General features: G+C 36.5%; 4 protein-coding genes across 9 annotated transcripts; all 4 read right to left on the bottom strand.

Annotated features, from left to right (window-relative positions):
* Window positions 1–2,349: 2,349 nt before the first annotated feature.
* Window positions 2,350–3,769, bottom strand: LOC122305605 (transcription factor bHLH36-like). Its single transcript, XM_043118194.1, has 3 exons — window positions 3,414–3,769; window positions 2,883–3,227; window positions 2,350–2,769 (listed from the first exon to the last, which is right to left on the bottom strand). Exons 1-3 carry the CDS (start codon window positions 3,582–3,584, stop codon window positions 2,689–2,691), a joined length of 597 nt encoding a protein of 198 aa, XP_042974128.1. The 5' UTR covers window positions 3,585–3,769; the 3' UTR covers window positions 2,350–2,688.
* A 3,368-nt stretch (window positions 3,770–7,137) lies between these two features.
* On the bottom strand, window positions 7,138–11,399 carry LOC122303536. Of its 5 annotated transcripts, XR_006240753.1 has the most exons (8): window positions 10,961–11,388; window positions 10,037–10,303; window positions 9,649–9,884; window positions 9,333–9,542; window positions 9,093–9,185; window positions 8,870–8,965; window positions 7,970–8,678; window positions 7,138–7,522 (listed from the first exon to the last, which is right to left on the bottom strand). XR_006240753.1 is itself a non-coding variant. In XM_043115360.1 (7 exons), the coding sequence occupies exons 2-7, from the start codon at window positions 10,251–10,253 to the stop codon at window positions 7,484–7,486; spliced, it is 891 nt and encodes a 296-aa protein (XP_042971294.1). In that variant the 5' UTR covers window positions 10,254–10,303; window positions 10,961–11,382; the 3' UTR covers window positions 7,138–7,483. The 5 variants fall into 5 exon arrangements, 3 of the variants coding, with proteins under 3 accessions (XP_042971294.1, XP_042971293.1, XP_042971295.1); XR_006240754.1 differs by lacking the exon at window positions 8,870–8,965 and having other exon boundaries at window positions 10,961–11,399; XM_043115360.1 differs by lacking the exon at window positions 7,970–8,678 and having other exon boundaries at window positions 10,961–11,382.
* A 426-nt stretch (window positions 11,400–11,825) lies between these two features.
* LOC122303535 lies at window positions 11,826–18,496 on the bottom strand. 2 transcript variants are annotated; one of them, XM_043115357.1, is made up of 6 exons: window positions 18,174–18,496; window positions 17,971–18,065; window positions 13,837–16,394; window positions 13,638–13,725; window positions 12,690–13,530; window positions 11,826–12,306 (listed from the first exon to the last, which is right to left on the bottom strand). In XM_043115357.1, the coding sequence occupies exons 3-5, from the start codon at window positions 16,392–16,394 to the stop codon at window positions 12,691–12,693; spliced, it is 3,486 nt and encodes a 1,161-aa protein (XP_042971291.1). In that variant the 5' UTR covers window positions 17,971–18,065; window positions 18,174–18,496; the 3' UTR covers window positions 11,826–12,306; window position 12,690. The 2 variants fall into 2 exon arrangements, with proteins under 2 accessions (XP_042971291.1, XP_042971292.1); XM_043115358.1 differs by having other exon boundaries at window positions 17,971–18,060.
* Window positions 18,497–22,947: 4,451 nt separating this feature from the next.
* LOC122305726 (transcription factor bHLH118-like) lies at window positions 22,948–24,468 on the bottom strand. Its single transcript, XM_043118291.1, has 3 exons — window positions 24,011–24,468; window positions 23,489–23,833; window positions 22,948–23,360 (listed from the first exon to the last, which is right to left on the bottom strand). The coding sequence occupies exons 1-3, from the start codon at window positions 24,311–24,313 to the stop codon at window positions 23,295–23,297; spliced, it is 714 nt and encodes a 237-aa protein (XP_042974225.1). The 5' UTR covers window positions 24,314–24,468; the 3' UTR covers window positions 22,948–23,294.
* Between the last annotated feature and the right edge of the window lie 782 nt (window positions 24,469–25,250).

The following is a 25,250-nucleotide window of genomic DNA, read 5'->3' as shown; positions in this document are numbered from 1 at the left end:
TGCGTGGTTTGTCATGTACAAAACGTGGATACTTTATCCAGCTAATTGAGAAAGACAGGAAAAGAAACAGGAAACGAAAGTGCAGAGTAAAAACCTGATTGACGCACTTTAATAAGTGGCTAATCAACTTAATTTCTTTATTGCTACAGCCACTGCCCAGCATGCATGCACGCCATAAAAGATCAGTACTGTAAAAGAATATATATGCAGCGTGGTAATTTAAATTCTCGGGTTGCTTTCGAAACGGAGAAAGAGATAGAACATGCATGCGTGATCTGTGCAAACATCCATGCATCGGTTAATAAGATCGAAAGCTGCTGCTTGCTAAGCACAAAGATGAAAGATATATAGTAATCAAGTACTGTTAATTGCCAACTGCCAAGAATGAATATTGTTACTTCACTTGACAAGGAAAAGCCATTAAAGCAAAAAAACCAACAGATCCTAAAAGCAATATTTGAACTAATTATGTAGATCAGATAGCAGTACTAGTACTATGAGGTTCTATATCATTACAAGGGGTAATTGTTGGGAGCTGTCTGACACAGAGACGATTCTAAATAAAGGAGGGATGAAATTTAACGTGGTTCGGCAATTGCCTACGTCCACAGCTGCTGTAATTTCACTATGAAATTATTTTTACAAAAAACCTCTCTTTTGTAAACTCTCTCTCTGCTCACTCACTTTCTTTCTCTCTTCTTTCTTCCGCACACACTTCACTTGGCTCTATCTTCTGCACAATTAAGCTCTCCTATTTATAGGAGAGCAACCCACTTTCGGTGCAGCAATTTGCTGCATCAATTACGGAGAGTGGGTTGAGTGTGTGCCTAATAAACTAAGAAAACAAATGGTGGATGGGTGCCTTATAAAACAAAAGAGCAAACGGTGCATGGCTCACCGTTCACTATTTTGTCTCCACTCATAACAGTAATTTGACCAATGCCAGATCGAAGGTAGCAGACAGTTCATATTTTGGGAAGTAGACAATAAAGTACGTAGATTAATGACTCTATAGTCCATAATAGTTAAAGAGATTTGATGTCGAACTGCATGGGATCATCAATCATATAGACATCTAATATTCTTTACTTAAAACTGGTGCTTTCTTAATGAATTGTATAACTAACAAATTTAAAAGATTTAGCCCCTTTAAAAATTCTATAGAAAATTCCAAAGCCAAGCGAGGAAACAAATTAACGACATCCATCAATATAGATTCATAATTAAATCGTAAGATCAGAACCCACCCCCCCTCAACAAAAGGGATAAAATTAGCCAGATCCCAGCCTGATCTGCATGCTTCTAGTTCATGAATGGCATGATAAATTAATCATAATATAATACTACAGATGATCATAATATATAGTCAGCGACTCATGTAGTTTTATATCACGACATTCATAATCCATTAATATCTTTCCAGTTTCAAGGCCAAAATCATGATCAGTACAAGAATACGAGTTCAGTAATTAAGATCCGCAAGTTCACATGCATATTCCCTCGAATGAAAAACTAGGAAAAGAGAATATATACACTACATCAAGCTGGCCGGCCGTAAGAGCCGGAAAACATGTATCATATATAGATTAACAAAAAGCAAGAACTATATATATATATATATATATATATTAGAGTTTGGCCACATACTTTAATCATATAAAAACTAATAAGATAATTATCAACCATTGGATTTGATGAGGATCCGTATATGCCTAATGGGACTTGGTCTAATATTTATGGAAATAACTTGTCTTGCAAATGCAAAATAAATGAAATCCTATTAGAGTTTTCAACATCCAGACGTTGAAATTATTATCTGAAAAGAATCTAAATGCAGCAATATTAATTAACCTTTTTGTATTAGAAAGGTAATTATATATATAGAACTCATGTATTCATGACTTGTACAATATTGAACCAATAAACCTTCTACAAGAAAAATAGTTTTTTGCATCGTCTAAATTAATTCATAGTAAAAAACATAAAACATGTCACTAAAAAATAATCATGATGCGTTTTGTGTTTTTTGCGATGAATTTAGACGACACAAAAAGTCAATTATTTTTTAGTTTGTTTGTACTACTCCATACTTGGAGCTGGTCTATGTTCCAAAATAAGACCACCCCAAGCAATATCAACTTACCATCAGTTGAATACCCACATGATCAATGTATGATTTGAGTTTCCAATATAGTTTATCTTCTATATATGACCAAGACAAAACAGCGCTCACACTCTATGCCGAGCTGTCGAAATTTTAGTTAATGATGCTAAGAATTGCTAACTATCTAATGGATTGCATACATGAAGCTGAAGTGTTTCTTTTAGAAACAATTTTTGAAAGAGTAGTAGTAAAAGAGATTAAACTTTTCTCATTCCGATCCATAGAAATTTCTCGTAAACAAAAAACAGAGAATATATACATATATATAAATTTATATATATTGAGAAGAAAAAACTATACAAAGACACAAATATATATACCAGTACAGATAATGCAACAAATGCATCAAAACCCAGGATGCGTGGGGGAGAGACGAAATCATTGATAACCAACAAACAACGGGGACTTATAAGCAAGTCCCAAAATCTCCTCCGAAAAACCAGATCTTCCAGTGACATATATATATATATATATATATATATAAAAATTAACCACGTTTAGGATTCAGATCGAGTGAATGCTTCTCAGCGCGTAGATGACATGACGAGTGCATTCAATTTCCGTTGCAACCCTTGTAGATCAAGGCCGCATCCAAAATCATTGACCTGTGATTCAAATTAGACAATTGCAGATAAAGAGTTCTGTTGGATATATATTTCATAATCTTCATCATGTAAACCCTAAACCTAGAAATAAGTGAATTATCAACCCAACATACCTTTGCCTTAATGGTGTAAATTAACCTTTCATTTGCTTTAGTGGAACCACAGGTGACTACACTAAGCGCTTCTTCGAGCAAGATTTCGAGCACCTCTGACAGAAGCAAACCGTCCTCATTGACATTGCTAGTTATGACAATCTCCACTCCATCCCAAAAAGGGTGGACCATAACACGGTTCGGAAGATTATTATCCGATCTTTGACATCCAAGACCGAGAACATGACTAAAATCAGATAACTCCTTAAGCTTATTACTCCTGACACTCAGTTCTTCGATCTTATTCTTTAGGTATTTTATATAATTCACGGCCTCGCTCATGTGATCCGATAACGAACGCTTTCCCTAAATTAAAATCCCCACCAACAAAACCATAAAGTTGTACGTAATTGCGTGAGTCAAGAATAAAGGCCAGGTCGATCACCATTTCTTTATATGATGATCAATAGGATCCTAGTGAAATTAAATATGTGACGTTCAAAGGAAGAAAATGGAGAGAGAGAGAGAGAGAGAGAGAGAGAGGTTCCTGACCTTAATCATTTCAACAGGCAGCAGCGATCTAAGTGATGCATTAAGAATGACCATTTTCTGCCTTCTTTGTCGTTCAGTGTCCCTACGAATAATCTTCTTATTATTACCAGTATTTGCTTCATCATTGTCCGATGTAGATGATATTTTATGAGGCAGGCTTTTTTGCCACATTGAAGCTCGATCTACCTTCTCGCTCTGCAGTACTCTCCCTACGCATGATCTTCTTGTTGGCGAGATTACTTCCCCTAGTAGCACTAGTACTGAAGAAGCTTAATCCAGCATCAGATCTAGTGGAATAATATCTTCTAGGTGGGGGTTGGGTGATGTTTGCCGTCCCAGCTCATAAATTTCGTGACAGGATTCCACCTTTTTCCTCTTAATTTTTTGTTATATATTGACCTAAAAGAATTGGATACCTCATGAATTTAGAGGCCGTGATTTTCTAAAATCAATCGAATCAGTTTTTTAACATTATTCAACAAATTTTAGATTAATTTAAATATAAAAATTATAAAGATATATAAAGTGATCATGAACTTACTTTATAATATCATAACTATTTATTTATTGCATCATCACAATAAATATTTATGACTACTTATCTATATATATATGTATATAAAAATTTTATGTGAAATTACTTTTACGTATTATTTTGTACATTCTATTAACGTGATTTATTGTGTATTAAATAATTAATACAATTAATTACATCAATAAACTGTATAAAAAATATATAAAAATAACTATATATAATATTTCTCGTATTTATATAGCTCACAAAAGTTTTTTTAAAATGAATTCTAATCAAACGGTTAGATTTTTTTGGTATTATCTCTTCATAGGCACGAGCAACGACGTCTAGACTAAGGTAAATTAATGTGGCCACAACATGCGGACCGATGTGAATTAAAAGTTCGTCGTGTAGCCTAGCTTTACTTTTACTTTTTAACAGAACAAATTCCTTCCCATTTACGTACGTTCACATGATTCGGCTTACCAACATTTGTCGGCAATCGGTGCCATGAGGCCCAATATTATCGTTCGGTACTGCTCCCGTGTACCACATGGTTAAATCAAAATATAATATAATTAATTAGATGATCATGCAAATGACTTTTGACGCATCAAGAAAGATAAGATTAGCACATCTATCAACTTTTTCTTCACCTTTCCCATCCTTTATAAGAGACGCTTTAAGAGTGTTTTAATTGCAAGTCCGACCTTGACTTGCATATTAAAATTGTTCACACGCGCGCAGTGTTCCACATAATTGGTGCCAATGCAAATTAACATGCATTAATGAAATGAAATGAACTGGCAAAGCATGTGAAAGGAATAATGTTTCTAAACTCAAGCTTGGCCGGTTGAGTATCTTAATTAATTGGTTGGGTAGCACGTGAATTGGTAGAAAAATTAAGAAACCCTCAAGAATTCCATAAGGGGCCGCGCGGGCCGGTTCCAATATATATGGAATTATATATAATTCTATGACGAAGAAAAACGTTTCGAAATTAACCATTTGCGACAAGAATAACTAGTCCCAAGTGATCATTTCTTATTATATTTGGAAGGTTAAAGGTGTATTTACTTATTTGTTCAAGACTTAATTAAAATGTGCATGCGATATGGTCAGCGATTCTGCGTAAATGTGAAGGCTAGCTTTTTTCTTTTTGGTCTTTTAAACCCAAACTCATGATTCAACACATGATATTATAGTTATATTTTCTTCATTATTCAACACATGATATTAATTCCATCTTTGCATGCTGGTCGCCTCGATCAGTTTCTTTATATTAAAGAAAATTCATTTATACTGATAATTTGACCACATAAATTTAGAACCGGAACTAAATCAAACGTTTGGATTTGAGACTGTTCTTTTCTCTGATCTCTTCATATTCTAGATCAATCAAATATATGTTATTTTAATTAAATATGTAATTTAATTAATATTATCGAGTATCATGAGGATTTACTACCATGCATGCAGTAAAACACTATTTGAAACACAACTTGATTTTGATTCTTTTTCATTCCACATATATGCAACTTATTTAATTCGCATATATAATCATAAACAGTCGTACTGCAATATTACGGCACTGCGCAGCATTAATGCTTGACGTATATAATCTATACCACTTGCGGACAGAGTACTTCTTCATCCAAAAAGAAAAAGAAAATCAGTCGATCGAAATGGAATATGGCTTCTTCAAATATCATTTGTCTATGAAACAATTAAATGATCTATATATAATATCCAAAAAGTTTATATAATTGATAATCAAGAAATTCAAATTTTAATAGATTTTAGTTTTTTTTTTCTGTAGTTATTTAAGTTATATTTTGTTGACGTGGCATCTTGATAGGGTATTTTTAATTTTTAATTTTTTTTAAATGTCGACTAGGCTCATGAGCTGACTTGTGTCCTTACATAATTGGGATCTTGACGCGCGCGATACTAAGAGCATTTTCTATCTAAAATTTTCTAAAGAATATTAAATCATCACTCAAGCTGATGAAAAGATGTAAAATTTAGTTAACCAATTTATAATATAACATATAATAGATGAATGGACCACTTTGATAACATGCAAGATTACCCCTAATTGCCAATATATATTTTAGTTAATCATGCACTATGACTCGTTTGAGATAAGTTCAAACCTTATAGGTAATAGTAATTAATTATTTTCCCTAATGTACTTGAGACACTACAACATTTTTTACTTTTTGCGTCGTTTTTTATCGCAGCAATAGACACATATTTCCCCGCTAATAATTTTTAGTGTCCACTGTGTTTCGCCGCAACGTGGTCGGTAGTACTTCGTCTCAAAAGAGTTGACGCGGCGCACGAATGATTAATCGCAAAACGTTACTTTATTCGCGTCCATTTTGATCGCCCCAAACTAGCTTCCATCATAGACGCAAAAAGTCATTTTTCATCTGAATATTGCTTTATTAGCGTCCACTTTTCTAACCGTAAATGTTTAATTTGCGCCGTAAGTGACATTTATAGCGTCGATCCATCTTTGTCGCCAATGGACGGACGATTTTAGAATGATATTTGCGTCCCATTTTACAGACGCAAATGAGTATTTACGTCACTTGATTTTACTGCGATATCTCCTTTTTGCGACCCGAATTGTCCCGCCGTGAATGTTTATGCTCTTATCTAATTTTAGTCGCAAGTATTTTGTCATTCGTAGCAAATAAACAACTAACAATGTCGTAAATACCAAATCATATTCGCAGCTAAAAAAACTGCGAGGTCGCAAATAGCAAATTACTCATGACATTCTCAATTGTACTTGACCGTCAGGACTAATTTTTAATTCATCTAATATTTGTCACAAATGTCAAAAAATTGGCTGCAAAAGATTATTATGGTCGCAAACGTAAATGTAGCTTTTGCGACCCATGTTAGTTGTCTTGCTACTATATTTATCCGACGTGAAATATTACATTCATATCATTAGTGTCAAAAATGTCTGGATTTTTCGCAGCAAATAAATATTTTCCTTAGGTTGCAAATTGATGGTAAATTTGCAGCAAATTATAGCCTCGGGCTCGCAATCTATATTAACTTTTTACGTCCATAATATATTTGTGGGAACATAAACCTGCAAATGATAGAAATAGAGAAATGCTACTTAAAGAAGAAACTTCAAACATCAATTAACATGAATTCCAACCTATTTATGGCTCAAACAGAAATATGCATCTTCCAACTACGTAAATATTGTATCATTTATATTCTAGCAACTTCATATACCCTGAAAGCTGTCATAGTTTTGGTGTAACATACATTTGATCCACCTAATTCCACTACCAGTGATTTACCAATCACTCTATTACATATTTACCTAAATTAGCAACTTCTTACATAGCAGTCGCATATGAGGCAATAATTTTTGGACATTTAATACACGGCAACTATAATTATCATATATATTCAGACAGTGTACCCTAGGTTGACAACATTTGAATCCTTTCAATCATGGAACCATCAGTATATTTTGTGTCTAGAACCATAACTGCTCCCATCTTTGTACTAGTTTCACCAATCACCCATCAGCTAGCCCCATCTTGCCCAACAGTTTTTCCTGCATCCAAAATTATACAAAAACCCACTGGTTAAATATAGAAAAGTAATATAAAATTCCCACAAACTATATCCATCAGATTACATTGCTTTTTAACTAAACATCTACCTGAGGTGAATAGATTTTAATGTGGGAACCTAAATATATTAATTGTTGAGTTTACCCTGCTCATACCACTTAGAAATAATTGGTTAACCGTGCTATTAACTCCCCCCAAACTGCTTCCTCAATCCATTCAGAACTAACCATTTATTTTCATAACTGTATGTAGTAACTAAAATTACTTCATAACTAACATTATTATAAAGATCAACTTACCCCATAGTTCATCTTATATTATAATGCAGGAAATTACCCTTTCAAATGAAACAACCATTTAAATCCTACTAAATTAATGCAACTCGAACTCAGTACCAAATTAACTAGATGCCAGTTTTTGATAAATACCTGTTTGAAAGGGTTGTCGCCCCCACATGTATCGGCAAGGTCGCACGTATCAAACTCTTTTGCACTACCATCATATTATCAACCCAAATCGCGTCCTGTCTATATACCGTGAGGGAGTTCATTACTACCCATAAAGTTGAAATTGTAAGCAGTACTTATAAAACCCCATCTTTGTTTCCAAATATATAATGCATCCACCTCTCTTGGCAAACACCCATACATGATGGTCCAAAAATCCACTCACAAAATATGTCAATGTTGTCAACCAACTAACTATATGTACATTACCATAATCTGTTGCCTCTCAAAATAGTCCAAAAGTTCCAAAATATCTCCCAAAAAGTCCCAAAAAACCTACCACAAGACTATCTTACATAGCCCCCGGAGTCTCCCTCGGAAACTCCCCCTGTGACTGTTGTTGTGATTGAGTGTATGTCATAAATTTATCAAATTCTGCTTGCTTTAGTAAAATCTCCTGAACATTTGCCTTTAACCCCTCAAACTGCGCCTTCCAATACTGTGCATCCTCGCTCAATAGACCTCCATTGTTACTAGTTTGGGCTATTCCATGAGTTACAGGCATTACCTTCTCCCCCAAACCCCTCTCATATCCTGATCTCCTCCCTAGGACCTCCCTAAACACTGCAGCTGCTGCCTCTTTAGTGCGCTCTTCCGGCTGCATTTCATTCAGCTTTTCCACCATTTTTTCCTTTCAACATGAAAATGCTTCAGTTTTAAATATTTTACTTTCTACGTGTAACAAGTAATGCCATGAATGTCATATTGTAAGTATAAATAATTTTCCAACAGTTTTAGATATGAAGTATTACAACACAAATGTACATGTTATGTTAATTACAACAAAAATACGAAGTTTTATACATAGCAAAATATACTCACATACAGCTCTTCACTCATGTCGGTTACAAACCCGTTCTTCTTCTTGGACCATCGTGTCTCTTTAAAAAATTCGACCAAATTATTAACACCCTCACGCTGAAACATACAATTAAAATTTTGTGAGGAATGTCCAACCCAAAGTTCCCATTACCATATTGTAGGTATAACTTCTGATTTCAATTCAAAGGACTGATAATCACACATGTACTAAGATAATAATTACCTGCTCTTCGAGTATTCGAACAAAGGATTTCCTGCCAGCAGTATGGTTGGTGAGCTGTTTGCCTCTATTAGCCTTGTTTTGCAGCGACAAGGCCTACTCCAGGAAGTAAATTATCAGCAATGAGCCTTTTATTTTGCCAAATAGAAAGAGGAGATAAGTTGCAACGAAAGTTACTAGAATATTAAAAAATCGGAGAAAGATTAATTTCAAAGCAACTTTCATAGTTAGTAATGTTTATACCTTGAACTCCTTGCTACCCCAGCGCATGCACAATTTCCTCCACACTGCATGATCCACCAACTCGGTTCCTCTTGCTAGAGCAACTTTCGTACTCCCATACCCAAGGAATATCTTGTGTAAGTCATAGTGGAAAGAATTAAACCGTCTACGTAGTTGGTCAATAACAGTCTTTCGATGGTTTTCTTTTTCCCATTCAACAATAAAGTCAGCCTAATCAATGTCACAAAAGTGTAAAATTAAGGAATGTGTGGTATGCAATACAAATATAAGATGACTGGTTATCCCCTACTATATTGTGATAAGTAGTATTGCTTACTCGGACACGGCCACACAACTCCTCCTGTTCAGCTTCTGGCACTTCATTCCAACGGTTGTAACCCATGTTTGCATAATGCTTTATTATCCATGTCACCCGTCCACTGAAAATGTTAGCATTTTGGCATGACACCTTAGTGTCTCCATTCTTGATAAGCAACGGAATCGGGCCCATTTTCCGAAGCATGTCAAATTTTGTCATCTTGGCTCGTCCACGGCCTCGTTTCTTACTCACAGCTTGAATTTAACAAAGTTAATGGGAGGATTAAAATTACTATAGTGGTGTAGTGCCCAACTTAGAACTGATTTGGATCAGCATGGTTGTAAGTATTTACTCTAATAGTAAGTAAATGTGGACTGGAATTTATTAGAAAAAATAGTAGAGATACCTGTTCCATCCAATTGTTCTGGGAACTCAGTCTCAAATACGACATCGGGTGGTTGGGTTGAGTCGTCTGATGACGAGGAGTTAGCCTCGTCTCGCAGGTTCGGTTCAGAGCTTCTGGGTGGTGACTGAGCGTCTTGTATAATTGGCCTGCGCACCGATATGCCCCGAAATCCTCCTCCGCGTCCACGGACTCCTCTACCAATCAAACTTCGCACCATTCTTGTAATGAGCTGCAGATTTACCCCCTATTCTGATACACCTGATTTTACTGCAATGGTAAAATCAGTAGCTTTTACAACATGCATAGACATCGACCATTTCCAAAAAATCTATGTACCAATGTCTAATATATTACTTACACACGGCATCTACCAGTAAGTTGTCTGATCATGTGAACATAATTTCTTGAAGGTACATCATGTAGACTAAATTAATGTGGCCACCCTAATTTGACTGTTATTTAAACTGTTAAATAGCAAAAAGAATGAATGCTGGTTACCATATGAACCAAACAGCACACGGAGCAATTGTCGACATTGGGGGCATATACATGCAAGAACCAGTCGGTGAGGTTATTTTAGAAGAACATGCATTTCTTCTTCTAATGCCCTCTGAAATTATATGGTTGGCCTAATAAAATTGCATGTCTGTGTAAACCTTGTCTAGTAAATCCCCTCATGGTTCTTGCATGTATCTCTATGCAACCCGGAGTTAACCAACAATGTTTATGGTTCACTAAAATGGACATCACTAAAATCCCAAAGGCTGAATAGAACTGTCATTGACATAGGCATGGAGGAAACCCATGTATATTTCGCCCATGGCTTACGAAAATGGGGGTGGGGAAGAGAAAATGGACACCATACCCAAGAGAAAACATTTCGGCCCTTCAACCATACAAATATAAAAATTCAAGAGAACGTACCTAGCACCCACAGTGACCCCTTGAGCCCAGGCTGCACCACAGTTGAGGTAAGCTTCTCTTCTTCAGCTCAAGACGATGGCCCTAATTCCCCTGAAAATCTCTACAGCTTTCTAGAGACTTCCTCCAAGAACTTGTACGCAAAGTGCTTATGAAATAAAACACTAAATGGTTGTGTAATACTTCTTCAGCTTTTGCAAAGAATGTGATTACGAATTTACCCTTACCGCTTTCCAGATATTTCCCCCCAAATTAAGGATCCCGCCTCATGAAATGTCGTTCCCGCCTCCTGTACTTGTATAATATGAACGTATCCTTCTCACTTAGCATTTTTCCTCGTTTTAAGAGCATTGTTTAAAAAGTTATATATATATATATATTAAAGGCCTAATAAAAATATTAACTGAATTTAGATGTTAATTAATATATTTTAATTAATCTGTTTTGGAATGGACAAACTTGCCCAAGTACTCTAACTAACAGCAACGTATTCAACATGTCAAATTAATCTTAAAATGATTTCCAATTCATTAATTGTATAGCTAACCATACTAGCATGATTTATGGTTAGCTCGGAGAAACCGATCAAGTAATGGATCCCTACATACCAACATATCAGAGCTGGGCATGAAAATGCTTTCGCCCATTAATGTCTTATGCGAGCATAAGTTTTCACCTGTTAATTATGTATAATAAATGAAATAGGATAAAAGTGTTATATCCCAGTAAATACATATTAATTAAGTTATAATAATAGTATATGTATGCTGCATAACATTCTTCTCAAATGAATTTACTCCAGTCACAAATCTTGTAATGCAATGCATATGTAATAACCTTGATACCATCTACCATCTTCTAAGAAGGGTTCATATCCAAAAAAGAAGGGTTCCATTATCTAATACCGAATAACTGATCAGCACCATTTCCACACAATAAACAAGCATACATGTTTAACCCCTTCGTTCAGATTTCATGGCCCCACTTCGATGCAAACATGCCTCCAGGGTTTACACCACATATCTGGCTGAATAATTTCAAAATACTAAACAACAGGATCGTTGAAATATTTATCACAAACCACTAGCCAATTCTTGATAAATACTGATATATATATGTATATATATCAGTATTTAACTTTGAGGGCAATAAGGTAAGGGGCTATGCAGCATGTACTGAAGAAGTTTGGGGGATTGTAGTAATTAAAACAACTTGCTCTCTAGCTGCTTCATGGTACTCCCCAAGATATTGTCGGCATGACTTTGTCCTCCAACTCCTCTTCGTTTATCCATCTACTGCCATCATCCTTGAACTCGATCACCAATCACACCACCAACAAACTTGTGAATCTGTTCAATGCATTACAAAATACCAAATACCAAATCAGGCACTCCATGCATAAATCTTGAAGCAATAGAGGCTAGAGAATATGTGCACTGATACACACTTACTTTATCATATTTTAATCAACACCCCATGCCTCCCTGAACCATAATTCATGTACGCCAACTACCCATGTATATTTTCCTTAAAGATTATTCAACTCAACACCCCAATATTGAACTGGTACATACAGTTTCAAATTATAATAAATACTGGAGTATATATTAATATGAATGGAATTAATTACAAAAGACACCATATGACATCTAACACATTACTAAAGGTATAATATGATGGATTATGTACTTGGAAGCTATATGATTAAGAAAAGGGTTTCTGGAAGTGAGACCTTAGCTTGAATCCCATCCTCGATCAGTGTCATTACTCGGAGAGCCTTCAACATTAGACTCCGCATCGGTGTCATCAAGGTCTTCCTCCTCACATGATCCATTAGACATGGTATCGCTAGAATTGAATTCTTCCTCATCTGAAATGTCGTCGATATTACCCAGGTTGTTGACATTGTGAGTACTTCCCCCAGCCAATGCGGTAGTGGCTATCGTGGCTGACTGAACATCTGGCCTTACCCATTGGGGGTTGTCGACATTATGCTCGGTGTCCACATCTACTGCTTCTTCTGGAGTTTGTTCTTCTTGGAAGACATTGGACTCGCTAGGTTCATCTACATCATCATGGCGATCCAATTGTGGAACGTCATAGACATTCCTATATGTGATCTTTTGCACAATGTGCCAAGAACCAGAAAATCTCGTGTCTTTGAGGTAAAATACTTGTGAAGCTTGGCATGCCAATATGAATGGCTCATCCTTATACCAAGTTCTACTATGATTGACACTTGTGAAATGCTCACCAACCCTGATCCCTCGAATTGGATCGCCAACATCAAACCAATCGCAACTAAATAACCACACACGCCGCCAACCCATGTACCTCACCTCCAATATGTCATTCAGAACACCATAGAAATCAACCATACTTGATTGGTGCTCACTTGTAACTAGAACACCACTATTTTGTGTCCTACGTCTCAATTCCCGGAGTTGTGTATGAAATCGTATACCATTCATTATACACCCAGAATATGAACCCACCCAAGGGTCAGGCCCACAAGCTATTGCATAAAGATCGTCAGATACTATGTGGGGATCCCTACCACGTAGCGCTTGAATCTAAAATAATGACATGAAGACAAGCAAGGCAATGGAAATGAATAAGTACGTATCTATTAATGGGAATAAAGTGGGGCAGATATTATGTAAGTCTTCCTGGAACTTACACGTTTCCTGAACCACGATGGAAATTCAGCTTCATGCCGCCTTTCAATGTTATATAAGCTCTGCTCCTTCAAGATGTTGTAGTGCTCCCTACACGAAAGACATAAAGTATATTAACAAGCATAAAGTACCTAATCACTATCCTTATACCAAGGTAGATTAAATTTATTTTTTGCCCATCAATTAGTTCAAGGCTCTTACTCCAAGAACTGTTCAATCTCGGTGCAGTTGTTGAGGGCATACCATCGGGCAGTTTTAAATAGTTTCTTATCCAACTGGATAGGTGTTGCGATACCAAGTGGGCGGACTTTTTGATCAAAAATCCCAAAGGCTGATATCTCGGATGTTTGGACACCAACATCAATGTTTCGATCCTCTCGAGTGAAGCGAGTTGGTACATCATGTAGATACATTGATGCGAACGTCAAGCATTCAACATGAATATAAGCCTCAGCAATGGATCCTTCTGGTCGGGCTTTGTTTTTCACGTACCGCTTAAACTTGCCCAAATACCTCTCGAATGGATACATCCAACGGTATTGAACTGGTCCTGCTAGCAACAACTCTCTGGGTAAATGGACAGCCAGGTGGACCATTACGTCAAAAAAGTTTGGGGGAAATATTGTTTCCAACTTGCAAAGAATGAGGGCAATGTTAGACTCAAGTTGTAAAACTGCTTCTTTTTTGCATGTCCGTGCACACAAGATCTTGAAAAATGTGCTAAGTTCATTCAATGCCATACATATATCACGAGGTAAGTACCCTGCAATTGCTGCTGGCAATAGCCTTTGTAAAAATATGTGGGCATCATGACTTTTCATACCAGATATTTTACACTCGCGGACATTAACACAGCTTGAAATGTTAGATGCAAAACCATCAGGGAATTTTACACCTTTCAACCATGCACAAAAATCTTTCCTCTCATCTCCATGCAACATGAACTGTGCATGAGGAATAATAACTCGATCACCAACTTCTTTCAAATGTAATTCTTTCCTTATACCGAGTTCGGCCAAGTCTCTGCGAGCCTTGATACCATCCTTTGTTTTACCTGGAATATTCATCAATGTACCCAAAATATTGTCAAATATGTTCTTCTCGATATGCATAACATCGAGATTGTGTCTAAGTTTCAGAGCTGGCCAATAGGGTAGATCAAATAAGAGACTCCTTTTTGTCCAGTTTAACTCCTCAGGGGTGCGCTTTCTCCGCTTAGTACCCTTGCCAAAATCTACATGCCCAATGCTATTTAATTGGTGCATTATATCTTCCCCTGAAAGCTGCATAGGTGGCATGCGTAGATCTTCTTTTCCATTGAAAATATTCTTCTTGGTTCTGAAGATGTGCCCTGTTGGAAGGAAGCGGCGATGACCCATGTAACAATGCTTTCGCCCATTTGTCAACCAGAAAGAATCTGTATGCAGATTACAACAAGGGCATGCCAACTTCCCTTTAGTGCTCCAACCAGAAATGTTACCATATGCAGGAAAATCATTGATAGTCCACAATAAAGCCGCATGTAATCGAAATCGTTGGCCAACCATGGCATCATACGTATCAACCCCATTTTCCCACAACTCTAGTAGTTCATCAACTAAAGGGCGTAAGTAAACATCAATCTCATTCCCCGGTGATTTCGGCCCAGGAATTAGTGTAGACAACATGAAGAATGGATCTTTCATACATAGCCATGGAGGCAAATTATATGGAACTAGAATCACTGGCCATATGCTATATGGTTTGCTCATATTATTGAATGGGTTGAACCCATCAGTAGCAAGCCCGAGCCTCACATTTCGAGGATCTTGAGCAAACCAACGATGCTCGGCATCAAATGTGGTCCACACCTCCGAGTCAGCCGGATGGCGCAAAGTGCTTTCATCTTGTACCCTTTCTTCATGATGCCACCTCATGGATACAGCTGTTTTCTTGGACATAAATAGTCTCTGCAGCCTTGGCTTCAGTGGAAAATACCTCACTACCTTTTGGGGCACTGGTCGTTTAGAAGATGTGGCCGACAACCACCTAGAGGCTTTGCACTTAGGGCACTGTTGCAAGTTGCTATTTTCCTTCCAATAGAGTAGGCAATCGTTTGGGCAAGCGTGAATTTTAATGTATCTAAATCCCAACCCTCGCTCCAATGCACGTGCCTCATGAAAAGATTCTGGCAAGAGTGAATCAGGAAAAGCTGTTTTCAATAGTTTTATCAACATGTCAAAGGACTTTACACTCCAACCGCCAATAGTTTTGATATGGAGCAACTTAACAATGAATGATAATTTGGAAAATGAGTTGCAACCATCATAAAGTGGACGGCGAGCATCTTCCAACAACTTCTCAAAGGTGCTCGGGTCGGGTTCAACCGTATTGGGCTCCCCGGGGTGTGGAGCCATGTCATCTTCTTCGCCTACATTGTTTGCCGCATGAATGTCACCCAACATATCGTCGATGTCATCAATATAACTATTGTCACCACCATCAGGTATATCATCTCCCTCCTCGGCCAAGAAACTAAACGGTTCTTGCTCGCCATGAAAAATCCAATTAGTATAATTTGGATCAATACCCGTAATAAACAAATGCCTCTCTACCTCACTGATTGGCAAGAAGGAATTATTACGACATCTACGGCATGGACACTTCACTGTTGTACTTCCTTGAGCATGAGCTCGAGCCATTGTGAGGAATTGCCTAACCCCAATGCCATATTCCCTTGACCTAAACCTATCGGTGAGGTGCATCCAACTTTTGTCCATCTGAAAAAGGAATATTTCAACACTTGGTTTTAGATGTTTATAGACATCGGAGTATGCAGTGAAAAAAAGAGAGATATATTTCATAAGAGGAATAGTTGGTGTTTGTGCACCACTAGAAAGCACTCTAGTGGTGGTATAGAAAAATAGGAAGTGTACGGGTGTTTTATGAACTTCTATATCTATAGGAGATCAAGTATAGAACTTCAGTATGGGGATGAAGTCATAAATACAGATATTTATGAAGGGTTCATGATCCCTCACAAAAGGCAATAGCATCCCATCAAAAAATGGACATGTCTGAATAATCCTAACTCCTATGTCAACTCCAATCACCCATGATAGGAATGTGTAAGTATCAAAGGACTTGTGTGGTAGTGGGTGATGTCCATGTTTAGTTCTATTACAAAAACAAAAGAAGAAATGCACTGATATTATAATAAATCATCAATCCTTTAAAATGTTCCAAAATATAGATGTTTGGAAAAGTCATGCAACGAATTAGCTCACAAAGATGTAAGCATATAGCATGATCCAACCCACACTCAATGCATTTCTTCATGGTATGTAAAAGTAATTAATGGATGAAGCATGCTAACAACCATTTTGACTTTGAAACTGTCAGAAATTTAACCAACAGTTCACAGTTATCTAGCATGGAGATAAATTGGTAATGTCTCCCAGGGGCATTACCAACTAACTACACACTACTGAATTGTGCACCACATACATTGGACCATTTCAAACTCATAGTTTTAAACCCCTCTCATATTAGTTACCATGTTAATATTAACTAACAATCACCTTGACTACTACAAACATGCATCATCCAAAAAGTACCTCATGAACCATGTCGCTTGATGGTTTTAGATTTGGAAAGATATGACTTTTAGTGTCAACATTAATTTATTCTTTATAAAACAATATTATTTATTTTATTTGTTAAAGCAGCCATATTAAAGAATCATGGCCACTAATTGGTATCTATGCAGCAGATTAATTGGCTGCAGCACAAGCAGCTCTTCACTCATTAGCACACATGTGTGGGTGCTAATGATTCCAGCCATATTAAAGAATCATGGCCACTAATTCCATGGCCTATCAACCCCTTCCCCCAAGAAAAAAAAAATGAAAAAGAAATAAAGAAACAAACGACATCTATCAGGATCATTATCATGAGCATTGTAGGTGGAGATGTGCAGTAATGGAGGTAAATAAGCTCTTATTTAGATAGATGTAAATGGTCACAGAAATTACAACTGTTGTAGTTTAATAAAATGCACAATAATTTCAGCTAAACCTAATTAAACAGAGCAAAATGAGGAGAGAAATAAATCTACATCAACCATAGGAAGTGTAAAAATAAATTGCGTAAGGGAATCTGAAGATATTGATCTAAGTGATGGAAATAACCAAACCCACAATAAACTGGAAGAAATACAACAGAAATCAGGAGCAAGGGCAAGAGGTACAAAGAGGGGTGATTTATCACCGATTATATGCAGCCCAGAAAACATCTGAAATGTTTGCCAAATTGCATTTTCTATATAGATTAGAGGCTGAAAAGGATCATATATACCTTAATATTGTTGCGGCAGCAGGATTAGGGAAACCGAAATTCCTAGCTGGAGTTAAGGGAATTATATCCCAAATTCCCAATTTGTTTGATCTGTGCTGCAAATGGAGAGAGGCCGAGAGGGTCAAACCAGAACAGAGAGAGAGAGAGAGAGAGAGAGAGAGAGAGAGAGAGAGAGAGAGAGAGAGAGAGAGAGAGAGAGATACCTGCTGGGTGAGGTGATGATGCGCGACAAGGTTATCGGCGGCTTGAGGGAAGTCAGGGTGTTTTAAAAAACTGCAGATCATGTATACGCATCGGGCTTCAGCATCAGGAAAACAGGGGTTTAAATAAATCCCCTGTTTTACGGCGACACATCCGCCGCAATAGGTGATGCTGAAGCAAATACTATTGCGTCGCACAAATGTCGCGGTAATAACATCAAGACCGCCTTATATTGCATTTCGCGGTCAATTTTATTGCGGCGAAATAATTGTCGCCGCAATATGTCACCTGTTGCGTCATTATATGGGTCGCCGTAATAAAATGGGCTGTATATCACCCTTCCGTCCAATGCATAGAACGCCGGGAAAAAAACAGCCGCAAAAACTCAAAAATGTTGTAGTGAGAGTTTGTCTCTTGGGAAAAAAGTTCGATAGTAGCTCTATCGAAGCTTGACCCAATATATATAAGATATCGCAGATGAGTGCCAGCTAGGGATATATGGTACGTTTAACGTTTATAAATATATCTCGCAAGCAGGGATATATGGTACGTTTAACGTTTTGTATTATAAGAGATATATATCGTGATAACTGTGCGTCTGTGCCTAATACTGTCCCATCTTCTAAATATAAAAATGGGAGGGTTTCCTCTTCACGAAGAATCCTTTTTCCGATCTTCTCTTTTTTGGCCTTTTTTTTTTTTTTTTAATCCATGCTAAATACTCCGGAATTTGTTTAAAAACAGCGACAACAGTATCAAGGCAAAGATGTATATCATATCGAAAACACTAATGCCTCTTCTATTTTATACAGGTTGGCTTAGTTGAATTAGCAGCTGTAAAGATCAATAATTTAAAGTACGTTGTATAAAAGCTCAAGATTAGCCTAGCTGTTTCGTATCTTTTCTAGCTCCATGAAACTTATCATCTTGTACGTGGAAGTTATCATTGTCTTACGTACTACGTATTAAATATTCAGATAATGAACACAATTAAGCTTATCTTGTTTAATTATGATGTAGGTACAAATATATATTTGTTTAATTTATTGTTTAGGGGGGTTTCCAAATGACATGTGGGGCATAGATAATTGATTAGCTATTTATATAATTTTAGTGATGCGATCAATCTTAGTCGATCTTTGTACCTCAAACTAAGGTTAGTTTCAGCTCTAATACATTGAAACCTTCCACAAAACTGGAAAATTGATATGGCCAGCGCTTAAAAGCCAATCCCACAGATACCGCAAAAAAGAATCATGAGCAATGAAGATCAAACCTTATATTAGAGAATAATTCATCATTCGCTTTATATATGGATCACTGCTTTAATGGGTACAAATTATAAATGATCTCAAGCCAAATGGTCAGCTGCTTCAAGCCAGACGGCCTATATGCAAAGTACAAACTATTATATATATATATATATATATATATATGTGAGTGTGTGTGTGCTGTCAGTTTCGTAGTATAAACGATTGCTCTATTAGATGCGAAGCTCAAAGTGATGATCTAACATTTTAATCCTGCACTACATGCAGTAGTATATAAGTAGCTTCACACTCCTTATTAGCTAGGTGAGGTCTTTTAGTGCATGCCAATCATATAAAATAGACAAAGTGATCGACCTAGCATTTCACTATTGAAAATCAATTGATCATCCTCTATCGGGGATACATATATAGCGTACACCGTCGCAGAATTATTGTAAAAATATTGTACTATCTTTGATCATATTCTTTGATCGGTATTAATGAATCAAAAGAACATAGTGCAAGCATTCATGAGATGATAAGACTTTTTGCTGATTTATGTTTGCCCATCTTATCTTATTTGACTCCCTTCTTTTGTTCATTTAAAACTTTGAAAGACCAAGACAATTGTGTTATACTCACAAATTTAAACAAATTAACAACACAAGGGCCTCGAATAATATTTAAGTCAAGGACAGGCATTTGCTGACTTTTGGATGAACCTTGAAAAATAGTGTACATGATACAATAAAGTACTATATGCATTACAAATATTGTAAACTAACTATATATGCATGGTCACACCTAGATCGGGAGGCCACCTCCACTTGCTCCCTCTTATCATTTTTATTCATTAGAAAACAATATTGGAAATCCATTCACTTGAAGTGCTTCAATTGCAACTCTCCATAAAAAGCGATATTTCGATCTTCAGTAGAAAATCAAGAGAGAATTGTAAAATGCAAGAGAGAGAGAGAGTGAGGGCTTTTGGTTTCACTCACAATATATATAAGAGCTAGAAGCCTTTTGTTTGGCGTGGTAAGGGATCAGGAGGCTTCTAGTTTGTGTATTTGGTATCTCACGAGTTTAAATGGCCTAGATAATTAATATTGAAAATGCTTTCTCTTTGGTCAAAATTTCTTTTCTTGTGAACAGCATCATTAATATCGAAGGGTGCAGCCAGCTAGCTATATCGTCAATAGGTGTTGCAGTTGGGAATTCAATTAGCTATACTATCATGTTCTACTAACTGTATGTCGTGAGGATATGCTTGCTGTTGCTATTGATCTGGTGGCAACCTGGATATATGCTTACTGCTGCAGGTGGGGCCACTGCTATCGTTCTATTTCTTCAAGCTGTATGCTGCTCTGATGCTTGCTGTTGCTCTTCTGTTTGCTTCCTGGATTTTGTTGCTGCTGTTGTAGCTAGCACTTTTGTCATGCTGTTTCTTCAAGTTGGATGCAGCTAATTGCTTCTTTTACCTATTTGCTGCTGCATGCTGTTGTAGCTTGGATGGTTTGTGTTCTTGCCTTATAAATGGTTTGTGTCCCGATGCTTTAGTTGTAGTTTACTCTACTGATGCTTGTGTTTTTCAAGTTCTCTACAATTAATTTATGCTGGTTTGTTCGATCTAGATTTCAATGAAAAGCATAAAACAAAAAACACAAAGCAATTCTTACAAAAACTAGTACCATAAAAATTTATGTTCAAATCAAACAATTTTTCCAACTCTACTTATAATCCAATATTTTTGGTGAAGTACTAGTTATTATTGTAGAGATTTATTCTTTCATTTGATATTTCTTGATCTTAACAATCATGAAATTCTATTGGAAACAACATATAATTAATTGTCTATAAACTCAACCTCAGTTATATATAATCATCACTTCAACCTTACAACATCGGCCTGATCAGGGGAATGATCATCTTTTAAACGGTACAATCTCAGGGTTGTAAACAAATTTATTTCCTGAAACAACTAGGAGGCACATCATTAGATATTAGCCTCCTACATCAAGATAAAGATCAGCAACGACAGAACTACCAAAATGCAGCAGCTAGAACACTTGATTAGATCAACAAGTACTGTTCAATCCTTTCAAATTCACTTAACTCGGCCTGGTTCTGATACAGTACTTTTCTTGACATGTATAATCATACCCCCGGCCTACATATCATCTATATATATATATATATATATATATTATATAATGGAATGCGCGCCTCTAGCTAGAATATGAATAGAGAGAATTATGGATCATGCGCAATTAGTGCTAGCTAGGGATATTGATCAGGTGCATGCATCTCATTGATTAGTTTTGATATCAATATATATACATATATACACGGATCAGTTAATAAGAAAAATTGGAGACTTGGAATGTTAATAGATCTAACTGCACTAAATCACTTGTGCTATTAGATGTATTTGTCCCTTTTAAAATTCAAAGAACCATTCTATATATTATCGCAATTGTACCTCACTCTCATACCGTACTGATCATGTTAATGACATTAATTGTCCATTAATCGTTGAGTTTTTTCCTACAAGTTGATCCAAGGGTCATGGTATAAGCTAGTGTCATACAATTTCTATATAATAGAACTAATAACATGAGAATGTAGTATATAACAGTTTTCAAATATAAATTATGATCAAATCTAACTAGAAGAAATGCACAGTTCAAGATCTGTCTACCTTATTCGAATACAGATTTTCTAACCAATAAAAAAAAAAAAAAACAAAAAACAATTAAAGGGAAAACAACCAAAATGTATGTATATGCTAGGTGATACACACACACACACATATATATATATATATATGAAAAATTATACTCATCATCCCCACGCCACGTACACACCACACATGATTTTTTAATTTTTAATTTTTTTCTCTTACCAAATACATGATGTATGGATGATGAGTAAATGAACTTAATTAGTTTAGGAGGAACAAAACCAAAAATAATTTTAAAAAAATTAAATTAAATATGACATGTAGTGTATGAGATGATAAGCAGTGAAACTATATATATATATATATATATATTATACATACATACATATATATATTGCTCGAATATCATCAACTCATCAAGATGGTTGACAAATCCTTGCATCTACAAGACATATATTGTTCATGGGTACAATAAGAGTATAAGAGAATGTGCATCAATCTGGAGCCTAGGCTCTAGCAGTTAGATATCCAAGTATCACCAAAAGAAAACGCTAGTCTCCAAACAGTATACAAAAGAATTATATGGGGCGTTGATACAAGTTTGTGACCAAATCCTAGAGGCTGCATGCCTAGATCGACATCAACAATTGTCGACGATCTCTTATGCATGCTGCGCTACCTCATTGTTTCTTTGTCACCATATCATGTTGATGCAGTAGCAATTAATATAAGGTTCTTCACTTTATCATGTGTATTTGTTTCTAAAAACTAGATGTAAAAACTTCCAGCACAAGATTGTAGAGGGCGAATAAGTAACTGAACAAAACACAGATACTCTTGCTGTGAGCTGGCCAAGACATCAAGCTTATATATATCATGCAGCCAACTGCATGCAAGTGTGCAACTCGGTAACTTTGATCGCTAGTACTACAAACGGAGGATTACATGAGCATGTATGTAAACCAGAGGAATGTTCTCTTGCACATCATGTGATGAGAGCTAGCTATTTTTTCTGTAGATAACTACTCAATCGAAGATATCATCAAGAGGCACTAATGTTTTCGAAGATGTTATATATAAAGGAAATCAACCATTTTCACATTCCAAGAAGTTTCTCACGCCCAATGGGGAACATCACATGATAAAAATATTAACATGAACAACAATAACTAGGGAATTTTCTTTGGTAATTAAGGAATTGCCTCGGTTAGTTTATGTTGCAGCCGTCGTAGATCTACACGTGTCATATCATTACCCTGCCAGGTAAGATTTAGAGGTAAACAATTAAACATTATTGTAGTTCTCACTAAAATAAAACGTCGAAACTATATACAATGAAACCCTAAAGGACCAACCTAGTCATGTAGGGATTAGGTGATAGTACCTCAGTTTGGATGGTGAAGATTAACCTTTCATTTACTTTGGTACAAATACAGCTATCAGCAGCAATCCCTTCCTCAAGCAGTACTTGTAGCACTCTTGATAAAGGAAATCCTTGATCTGTCAAGCTACTACTGACCATAATCTCAACCCCACCCAAACAAGGTTGGATCATAACACAAGTTCTCTGACAGGAAGTTAAGGTCTCATTCTCAGGTTCAAGGGCAATATTAGAATTGGACGGCTTCTTTAGCTCATCCCTCTTGTCAACCAGTTCTTTAATATTATTCTGAAGGTGTTTGATATAATTCACAGCCTCGTTCATGTGATCGGACATCGAACGCTTTCCCTGAATCGCCACAAATTATATATAACCCTAAATTAAAGTCAATATAGTTCAAATCCGGCCGGGAAGATTGACCCTTTCCCTAAATTAATCCATCTACCCACGTCTGCAGTCTGTACACAGGCATATAGACCCAAAAAAATGCAATGAGTAATGGGAATTATTAGTTAGGTTCTTCACCTTGATGTATTCGAGAGGGAGAAGAGATCTCAGAGACCCGTGAAGTTCGGACATGTCTTTCCTTCTTTTCCGTTCCATTTCCCGATGCATCGTCTTCTTGTCGCTGTCTTCAGTTTTCTCCCAGTTACCCGAAATACCTGCAGCTGACGGTTTCCCGCGCCGGCCTCTTCCTTTATCGTAGTCAATATTACTGTCGTCCATTGGAGCGTCAGGTAGGATCAGATCTTGTCGAACTGCAAGTTGTTGGCGGGCATTAGAGGAAATCTGAAACAACAGCTCATCACTTTCGTGTAAAGAAAACATTTTACAAAAAGAAATACAAAGCTCTCAACTCTCAGAGCTGGCGATGGAGGCAAAAGAAGCAGATATGTTAGTTGAGGTGTAAGATCTTCAAGATCTTTTCCATGGCCCTAATATTCCAAGATTCTTTGAAAGCTATTCATATAGAAGTAAGAAGTGGCCTGCTAATTGGTCATATATAAAGAACATTAATGTTATTTCAAAAGGCGTTTGTGGGCACTGTACCTTTATACAAATGTAAACTCCCCTACCATGTCTTTTTTAATTAATGGGAACTAGCATAAATATAGTATTAAATTAATTAAGGCTTTTATACCACAGTGATAAGACTAATTAAAAACCTCAATTGCTGCATTTATTCACACGTGCGGACACTGTACCTATTGTGGCTACCTTTTTTTGTGGGTCGTCCCTAAGGCCATCAAACGATATGTACATGGTGATCATTATTGTCTCCTAGCTAGTGTGGATCAACGACTCTGTCGAAGTACGTACAATATATAGACGTATCTTGCACGGAACCCTTGCTCATTCGATCGATTTTTATCAATTTCTTTCTAGATACGCAATTTTTGATCGAAATTAGAACTTTAGTAGGGACCAAAGATTCCAACAAAAACTGGCCTGATCATTTCAGTCAATATGTAGGTAAAGAAAAAGAAATAAAAAATTGGGAATGAAACCTAATTTCTAGACCAAATTGCTTGGCTAGCTATAGCCTATGTCAAGAACAGATTTTGAGTAACTATATTGTTGGAAGGCACATCGGTGTCTGCAGTCAACTACCATGGCGTGCTCCATTAAGAAATTCAATTCATGATCGTACAAGTCCTTAAGAAAAGCGAAAACGTGATAGAAGTGTTCAAATTGATCGGAATTAGTTTGGTGGCACATGGACAAGATGCACGACTGAATTGGCTTATGATCAGCACTGCCACTA

Source organism: Carya illinoinensis, chromosome 3 (assembly GCF_018687715.1).
Source record: "Carya illinoinensis cultivar Pawnee chromosome 3, C.illinoinensisPawnee_v1, whole genome shotgun sequence".
Lineage (NCBI taxonomy): Eukaryota > Viridiplantae > Streptophyta > Magnoliopsida > Fagales > Juglandaceae > Carya > Carya illinoinensis.
This window is presented reverse-complemented; position numbering and strand designations above follow the sequence as displayed.

Excerpts from the sequence above, each read along its gene's own strand:
- LOC122305605 (XM_043118194.1), bottom strand. The coding sequence starts at position 3,584 with ATGTGGCAAAAAAGCCTGCCTCATAAAATATCATCTACATCGGACAAT. Across the intron at positions 3,228-3,413 it reads TGCCTGTTGAAATGATTAAG|GGAAAGCGTTCGTTATCGGA; the intron begins GTCAGGAACCTC and ends ATTTTAATTTAG. Across the intron at positions 2,770-2,882 it reads TTTACACCATTAAGGCAAAG|GTCAATGATTTTGGATGCGG; the intron begins GTATGTTGGGTT and ends TTTGAATCACAG.
- LOC122303535 (XM_043115357.1), bottom strand. The coding sequence starts at position 16,394 with ATGGACAAAAGTTGGATGCACCTCACCGATAGGTTTAGGTCAAGGGAA. Across the intron at positions 13,726-13,836 it reads GAGATTGAACAGTTCTTGGA|GGAGCACTACAACATCTTGA; the intron begins GTAAGAGCCTTG and ends TCTTTCGTGTAG. Across the intron at positions 13,531-13,637 it reads CATCGTGGTTCAGGAAACGT|ATTCAAGCGCTACGTGGTAG; the intron begins GTAAGTTCCAGG and ends TCATTATTTTAG.
- LOC122305726 (XM_043118291.1), bottom strand. The coding sequence starts at position 24,313 with ATGTTTTCTTTACACGAAAGTGATGAGCTGTTGTTTCAGATTTCCTCT. Across the intron at positions 23,834-24,010 it reads TCCCTCTCGAATACATCAAG|GGAAAGCGTTCGATGTCCGA; the intron begins GTGAAGAACCTA and ends GTGGCGATTCAG. Across the intron at positions 23,361-23,488 it reads TCTTCACCATCCAAACTGAG|GGTAATGATATGACACGTGT; the intron begins GTACTATCACCT and ends CTTACCTGGCAG.
- LOC122303536 (XM_043115359.1), bottom strand. The coding sequence starts at position 10,253 with ATGGTGCGAAGTTTGATTGGTAGAGGAGTCCGTGGACGCGGAGGAGGA. Across the intron at positions 9,543-9,648 it reads AGTTGTGTGGCCGTGTCCGA|GCTGACTTTATTGTTGAATG; the intron begins GTAAGCAATACT and ends GACATTGATTAG. Across the intron at positions 8,679-8,869 it reads ACATGAGTGAAGAGCTGTAT|GAAAAAATGGTGGAAAAGCT; the intron begins GTGAGTATATTT and ends TCATGTTGAAAG.